The 8,531-nt window shown below is 38.9% G+C and overlaps 1 protein-coding gene across 1 annotated transcript; it reads right to left on the minus strand.

The window, feature by feature from the left end:
• Window positions 1-3,884: 3,884 nt before the first annotated feature.
• On the minus strand, window positions 3,885-8,322 carry LOC115281193 (zinc finger protein 883-like). The gene is made up of 2 exons (XM_029926531.1): window positions 8,242-8,322; window positions 3,885-8,076 (listed from the first exon to the last, which is right to left on the minus strand). The coding sequence occupies exons 1-2, from the start codon at window positions 8,294-8,296 to the stop codon at window positions 6,479-6,481; spliced, it is 1,653 nt and encodes a 550-aa protein (XP_029782391.1). The 5' UTR covers window positions 8,297-8,322; the 3' UTR covers window positions 3,885-6,478.
• Window positions 8,323-8,531: the final 209 nt, after the last annotated feature.

Consider the following 8,531-nt stretch of genomic DNA (forward strand, 5'->3'; position numbering starts at 1 on the left):
AGGGATAATTAATAGACCAGTCATTTTCCTTATGTATTTGGTTAATTTATTTAAAAAAGGTTTAATGTTTATCCATTTTTGAAGAGCGAGAAGAGAGAGACAGAGACCAGGACTGGAGGTGGGGGGTAGAGAGAGAGAGACTCAGAATCTGAAGCAGGCTCCAGGCTCTGAGCTGTCAGCACAGAGCCCAGTGCAGACTCTAACCCACCAACTGTGAAATCATGACCTGAGCAGAAGTCACCTGCTTAACCGACTAAGCCAGCAAGCACCCTGTATTGGTTAATTTTAAATGTGGACTCTCACTGGACATCCCAGGAATACAAGATGGGATGCTTTGGATTATCTTGGAAGCACTGTTTTAACCACAAAGGCAAAATGGATTCATCAAATTGTATATTCTTTCCTCTCCTATATCTGAGTCTGACCCTCAAGAAAGTATCAACATCAACTTGGGCCACCCAGTAGGTAGAGCGGGCAGGAACTTGGTTCTCTGAGGTGTTCTGAGAATGGAGGATCAGGAACTGGATGTGAAGTCACGGAGGGGAATTTCCTGGCCTGACAGGTCCTATTTGACAGACTCTGAAGGGAAAATTCTGTTAGGCTTCACAAGCTCCATTTAGGCAGAGGTTCTCTTCCCAATGTAAACTCAGGGGCAGCTGACCTCTGTGCCCACACTGTTGGCTCTGAACTATGGGTCAGGAATGGGGGTGGGGGTGGTGCCTCAGAAAGGCTGCTGGAGGTGAGAATGATGTGCCTGGTTGAGCCAAGATTCAAGGCTGGTGCTGGGGAGCCCTGGGCAGGTGAAAGAAGCACGTGCCTGCAGGTCTTGGTCCTGAGAGGGGCGACCTGTGTGACAAGTCCCCTGCGTGTCTGTGCAGCCCTTGGTGGAAACCTCTATCTGGGCAGGTGCTGAGGGGAGCCATTAACCAGGGTCCAGTGTGGGTGAGTGAGGGCAGAGGTTCACTGGTGTCTTATGCGCACGTGCAAGAGTGAGTGGTGAGGGACAGGAAAAGATGTCGCACCAACTCTTCTGCCCACAATGCAAGTGGGCAAGATATTCGAATAGGCCTTGTGAGAAAAGTGGTCAAAATGGAAGGTGATAGTGTGTGGTAGTAAATGATGAACTGATGTACATTGGCCTTTCAAGGCTTAATTTGACCATTTAAATGATTCAGATGGTTAGGCATGCTCCACTTGTAGGAGGTCGTGGTAAGGTTTTTACAGAGAGGAGGTGGGAGCAGAGGAAGGAGAGTGTTGGATTGGATACACCTGGAACATTTCCCTTATTTTTGGAAGGCCTAGGTGACTGTAATTGTTCTTACATTCATTTTCTTCTGCTCCAGTGCACTGACCGCTAATTAGGTCACGGTTTCCTTACAGAGGCTTTGGTGGCATTAGAGCCACCTCAGGCTATGGCTTCCCTATTCAATTTAACAGTGGAAACCCAGTTGGTAGGATATTATGTTGTGTTTGTTTTAAATCTATTAGCAAGGGAAATTTAGAAATAGTCCACCCACTGTAACAGTCTCGTCTCCCAAACCACCCAGTTAAGTCACGTGTGTACACATCAAAGATCACATTTCATGATGTGTGTGATAGCAGGAGACAGATATATTCAACTATGGAAGCTTATAAACAAGAAACTGAACAAGGACGTTTTCTGAACAATTACTGTGGTGTATGATGTGTTTTTGTTTTTGTGAGATCCATTTCTACTGGTGTGTAAATACCACCTTCAAGTAGCACTGATTTAAGAAAAAGCAGTTTGAGGATAAGTTTGTGACAATATATACATAAACACTGAACCAAGCATGAAATATTTTAGCACCTATGTGTTCCACAATTTCAACTGCAAGTTCACATACACTCTGAATTTGCATAAGAGGGAGGATCCACCTCTACTTGGAAAATGGTTATGTCCAAAGATCATACTATTGGTGATTGGCAGAAATTAGTGGTTCTTTTTGCTTTATTTAAATATTTTATAAGCATATAGTTTTATAACTTTACATTAAAATTGATGGATACACCTAATGTAGGTATTTTCTATCACTACCATAACCAATCATCATGTATTTAGGAACTAATAAAAACACAATCGTTACTGTGAATTTCAGTGGACTTGGCTCTACTTTCTGTTAAGGGTCTTGCACAGTTAAAATTGAGGGTTTCATAAAGCCTGTATCTTCTGGGTCACCACCCTCCTGCTTTTATCCTCATCAATGCACAACTGCTAATCTGCTAATTTAAGTTTTTTCCCCACCTGTATTCAGAGATAAGTGACATATTATACTAGAATAAGGTGTACAACTTAAGAATTTGATACACGTATGTATTCCAAAGTATTTACCATAAATCTAGTTAACATCCATCACCTCACAGTTATAATTTTTTTTTGGGTGTGATAAGTTTTAGGAGCGATTCCCTTTACATCTTTCACAAAGGCAATACAGTATTGTTAACTATAGCCAGCATATACTGTATATACACACCACATTATCTACTCCTCTGACAGAGGACACAAATTACTTTCATGTCTTGGTTTTTAGGAATATTGCATTTTGCTTAGTTTTCACATACTTGAGATGATTTTTGTTTTGTTTTGTACTTTTAATTGACTTCTTGTTTTATGCCATTGTGTTTGGAAAAGATACTTGATAGGATTTTTTTAAAATTTGTTTCTTCTATGAGAGAGAGAGAGAGAGAGCGAGCGAGCAAGGAAGGGGCAGAAAGAGAGAGAGAGAATCACCAACAGCCTCCATACTGTGATTGTGGAGTCTGATGTGGGGCTCAAACCCAAGAACTGTAAACTCATGAGCCGAACCAAAGTCATGAGTTGGACACTTTTGAGCCACCCAGGCACTCTGCTTGATAGGATTTCAATCTTAAACTTATTGATTTTGTGACCCAACATATAATAAATAAATACTACAGAATGTTTCGTGTGCACATGAGAGGAATGTTTACTGCAGGTGTTGGATGGAATGTTTTAAGACCACTAACTTGATGGAACTGAAGTCTCCTATTTGCTTGATGATTTGCTGTCTGGATTATCTATTCATTATGGGAATGTGCATTACTGAGGTCCCTTGCTATTGTTCTCCTGTCTTTTTCTCTATTCTTGTCTGTTAATAGTTGCTTTATATTTAGGTGCTTTTATGTGGGATGGATAAAAATTTACCAAAGGTCTTTTTGTTGAATTGACTTCTTTATTTTCTATTTATTTATTTATTTTTAGGGAAAGCTAGTTCTATTTCTTTAAAAAACTATAAAAGATTTCTCTATATATTTAACAAAATTAGTTTTTAAAAATGACTTCTATGTACCAAATTTTGACCACATCAACACAACAATCTAATGCACAAAAAGATTACTAGGCAGCTCAGGGAATAAGCAGCAGTAAACAGAATTAAATGTCTTGTCAATGCAGATACCACATGAATATGCAAACCTATAGCTTTAGTGTAACAAGCCAATCGCGTTAGCTACTTTTCTCCAACATGAAAGGATTAATGTGTTCTATTTAGTGAGTATGTATATAATGTATAAAACCTTAAGTCATATGTACTGTGTCCAAAAAGTGTCAGCTAGGAAGAACGTAAGGTTTTTGATCTAAAGATGTACATTTCAGAAACAACAGGAAGTAAATCCACTATCACAAGTATTACAAAGGTGATCCATAAAAATTTGATCATTTACAATGACGTACAAAGAAAAAGTCCCCAGAAATTAACACTAGAAATTTTACGGAGCAGTATTATGGTAATCTGCCTGAAAGCACAAATAAGTTATTTAGGGTCTTAAAACATCAGATAACAATGTAAATTAAAGGATATGAGGGAGGGAAAATGCAGTGTATTACGTCAAGAAGTTAGCAAATTGAATACTGTGGAAAAGATTTATTAGCCTCTACCAGTTGGTTTTGATAAACTACTGAAGACTTGTTACAGTAGAGTACCAAGATTTTCATTTCAACAATATTTCCCCACACTCATCAAAACCTCAAAGCAACAGGTCTTTCTCAAAGTGTCAGGCTTCTCCCCCCACCCCCAACCCCTCCGCATCCTCAAATCACAGGAATAGGTTTCTGAGTATCAACTAGCCAGTAAGGGGACTCCTAAGATACAGATGTACATAAACATTACATAAGCTACAATTCAGGTACCTGCACAAACACCCCCAACGTTTATGGAAAAACGTGTTGGTTTTAAAAGTGTTCAACATGAGATGAGTTACACGTACACACTCTTGTGTCCTTCCCAAACAAAAATGAGGAGAAAAACATTATTGCCCTTCTGACAAACACCATATGCCGAAAGACCCCTCTATTTTATAAGAACGTCCAATGTGTCTTCTTACAGTCTTTGGCTTAAAGTCTATTTAGTCTGATGTAAGCATGGCTACCCCACATTCTTCTGTTTCCCATTGGCGTGGAAGCTCTTTGTCCACACCTTCACTTTGAGCCTGAGTGTGTTCCTGTGGCTACAGGGAGTCACTTGAAGGCAGCACATATTGTTAGTGTGTGTCCTTCTTTTCTTTCAGCCAATATATCTTTTGTTGGAGAATTTAGGCCCTTTATATTTAAAGGAAGTATTGAAACAGGTATGGATGGAGTTACTCTTGTCATTCCTTTCATGTTTTTAGCTGTTTTAGAATTATTGGGCCCTTTCTTACCCATTTGCTCTTTGTCTTTTTATTTTCAAGAATGGTATACTTGGATTACTTTCTCTCTTGTTTAGCTGCTACAGGTTTTTACTTTGTGATTACTGGGAGACTTAAAGGAGACATCTTATAAAACGATTTTAAGTTGTTAACACGTTCATTTTGCATACTAAAACTCTTTAAGGCCTGAACTAATTCTTAAAGAATATGAGTGTATAATCTAATGCCATTTTAGGGAAGAGTTAGCTATTCTCTTTCTGATATCCGTGAAGATTTCTTCATTTCAACCACATCAACGGATAGCCTCTACTTCCAGCTATTGCTGTTATGAAGTTGCCTCAGTATATGGCTGGACTGCCACCTCTTTTTCCTTAAAAACCAGTAAGCAAAACATTCTATTTGTAACATTTAGAAACCTTTCTTAGTTTTAATACATGGACAAGAATGTCCCTGGATGTTCTGAACACCTAGTTAGTAACTTACATCAATGTTATAAAGCATAAATAACCTTCCCACTTAGATTTTTCTCATAGATCGTATATCATACTTTCCTACTTCCATGGAAAATTGGGTACACAGGAGTCCCACCCAAGGAGGAAGGGCATCGGATGTCTGTGGTGCATAAAGAATCAGCTGCATACTTTCACACACCCACTGGGAATAAACGGATTTTCTGAGGTGATTTGAGAGCAGAAATACATTAATACTTGGTAGTCAACATCTTAAAGAGGGCCAAGGTAAAACAAAAACATTGGAATTTATTACTCCTATGCAAAAATTCACCCCTTGTATATTTTGAGGCATACCAGCGTATACATTATCTAAGTGTTCAACTTTGTTTTATCCCATTATGTTTCATATTTTTATGGAGAATTATGTCCAAATAGCATGACCCATGTACTCCTTTCTACTGTGAATTGTGGCATTTATTGACAGTTGATTAGGTAAATACATTTCTAAATGTTTATATCTTTCAAGTTCCTTTCCTCTCTGTATGCTGATATCTTCTAAGGTGTATATCTATAAAGGTCTTTCCTTATTCCTACATTATCCCCAAGTATGCATTTGGCGATACTGAGTCATGACTGAAGACCAGTTAAAGATGCAGCCACTCTTTACATTTTACAATTTCACTCTTGAGCATTCTGAAATGTCTTACCACATTATTTTTAAGTTTTCTCTGTAGTATGAGTTCCATGATGTTGAATGAGGCTTCAGTACTGATTAAAGGGCTTGCCAAATTTGATTTATGAAAACATCGCCAGTATATCAGGGTTTAGCATTGCATTAAGGTCTTGTCATGTTCCCAAATGGTATCATTACTCTCCAATATGAATTATCTGATGTGGAATAAGAGTTGAGGAGTCCTTACAAATTCTGTCAGAGTTTTAATATTTAGAAGATTTGCTTCAGTATGAATTCTGTGCTATTAAGTAAAGGTTGAAGAGTAATTAAAGGTTTTCTCACATTCTTGATATTGGTAAGGTTCATCTCCAGCATGAGTTCTGTGATGTTCAGTCAGGGAGGAGTGCCAGTTAAAGGGCTTGCCACATTGTTTACATTGGTAAGGTTTCTCTCCAATATGGATTTTGTGACATTCAGTAAGGTTTGAGCGGTGGGTAAAGGCCTTGCCACATTGTTGACATTGGTCAGGTTTCTCTCCAGTATGGATTCAGTGATGTTCGGTAAGGCTTTTGTGGCAGTAAAAGGTTTAGCCACATTTATCTCATTTGTAAGGTGGCACTCCAATATGAGTTTTGTGATGATCTGTAAAGATTGAGAGGAACCTAAAAGCCTTGCCACACGGTTTACATTGCTAAGGTTTCTCTCCAGTATGAATTCTGTGATGTTGATGAAGGGCTGAGGGCCAGTGAAAGGCCTTGCCACATTCTTTACATGCATAAGGTTTCTCTCCAGTATGAATTGTGTGATGTTGATTAAGGACTGAGGGCCAGTGAAAAGCTTTGCCACATTCTTTACATGCATAAGGTTTCTCTCCAGTATGAAAACTATAATGTTGTATAAGGCCTGAGTGCCAGTTAAAGGCCTTGCCACATTCCTTACATTCATAAGGTTTCTCTCCAGTATGGATTCTGTGATGTTCAGTAAGGTGTACATGCTGGGTAAAGGCCTTGCCACATTTTTTACATTGGTAAGGTTTCTCTCCAGTATGGATTCGATAATGTTTGGTAAGGTTTGAGGGCTGGGTAAAGAGCTTGCCACATTCTTTACATTGGTAAGGTTTCTCGCCAGTATGGATTCGATGATGTTGTTTAAGGGCTGAGGACCACTTAAAGGCCTTGCCACATTCTTTACATTCATAAGGTTTCTCCTCAGAATGGATTCGGTAATGTTTGGTAAGGTCTGAGGGTCGGGTAAAGACCTTGCCACATTCTTTACATTGGCAATGTTTCTGTCTAGTATGAATTCTGTGATGTCGAGTAAGGATTGAGTGCTTGTTAAAGGCCTTGCCACATTCTTCACATTGGTAAGGTTTCTCTCCAGTGTGGATTGTCTGATGTCGAATAAGGTCTGAGGGCCAGTGAAAGGCCTTGTCACATTCCTTACATTGGTAAGGTTTCTCCCCAGTATGGATTTTGTGATGTTTACTAGGGCCTGAGGGATGGGTAAAGGACTTGCCACATTCTTTACATTTGTAACATTTTTCTCCACTATGAACTCTGTGATGTTGAGTAAGGATTGAGTGTTTGTTAAAGGCCTTGCCACATTCTCTACATTGGTAAGGTTTCTCTCCAGTACGATTTCTGTGGTCTTCTTTAAGGGTTGACAGCTGGTTAAAGACATTTCCACATTCCTTACATTTGTATGGCTTCTCTCCTGTATGATTTACCTCATGTTGAGTAAGGGTTGAGCAAAATTTAAAGGTCTTGCCACATTTTTCACATTTGTAAGGTTTCTGATCAATATGCATTTGCTGGTGGTCAAAGGCTTTGACACACTCATCACCTATACACGTTTTCTTTCTAGTACTAATTGTCTTCTGTGTATTTAAGTTTGATGAATGACCAAACACATTCCCAGGTTTATTACATAGGTTATGGTTTTTTCCCACATGAGTCCTCTGATGATCACCAACATGGGAGGACTGGTTAAGAATTTTCCCACATTTGTTATATTTGTAAGGATTCTCTCCCTTAAGGATACTCTCGTGTGTAATAAGATTGGTGCTTTGATCAAAGACCTCCCCATTTTTATTACATTCATAATCATTCTCTGGAATGGGAGTCCCCGGATGTCTTTGATGGCCTTCACTCTCCCCATCCTTGTTCCAGTCTGTCATTAAGTGTCCATTCTCAAGGACACTATGTTTATATCTACTCACGGACACTTTTTGGAAAGAAGCTTCTGTGCATGGCTTTGGCAGGAATGTCTGGGTGCCGTGTGAAAATATAGCTGAAAGAGACCAAATAAGGAAAGTAAAGTCATTCCAGGGACTGCTCTCAGATGAATGCACTGACAACTTCTAATATATGACCTTAAAATCAACCAGTGACCATCAGGAAGATAGCTGAGAAGAAATCACCAAGTCTTCACTCTTCCTGGGACACATAAACTTACCCACAAGGAACTTAATAGAGAATTCTGTAGCATATCTTGCTGTACCACAAATCATTTTCTTACACCTCAGAGAATCAGGAAAAGGACCCTATGTGCTCAAAATTAGCAGAAGAAAGGAAATTTAAACCTAAAACAGAAATGAAAAATAGAGGATATAGCAAATACAGAAGAAATGAACAACAGGAAAAGTTGGTGTTCATAAAAGCCCCCCAAAATCAACAGACCTATATCTAGTCAGAATGATAGAGAAGACTAACTAAAATCAGAAGTGAAGGCAGACACTGTAAACC

This window comes from Suricata suricatta, chromosome 16 (genome assembly GCF_006229205.1).
Source record: "Suricata suricatta isolate VVHF042 chromosome 16, meerkat_22Aug2017_6uvM2_HiC, whole genome shotgun sequence".
Lineage (NCBI taxonomy): Eukaryota > Metazoa > Chordata > Mammalia > Carnivora > Herpestidae > Suricata > Suricata suricatta.

Bases quoted from the DNA above. Each gene is read 5' to 3' on its own strand.
- LOC115281193 (XM_029926531.1), bottom strand. From the start codon at position 8,296: ATGATTTGTGGTACAGCAAGATATGCTACAGAATTCTCTATTAAGTTC. The intron at 8,077-8,241 runs GTAAGTTTATGT...GGTCTCTTTCAG, and splicing joins CTCTATTAAGTTCCTTGTGG to CTATATTTTCACACGGCACC.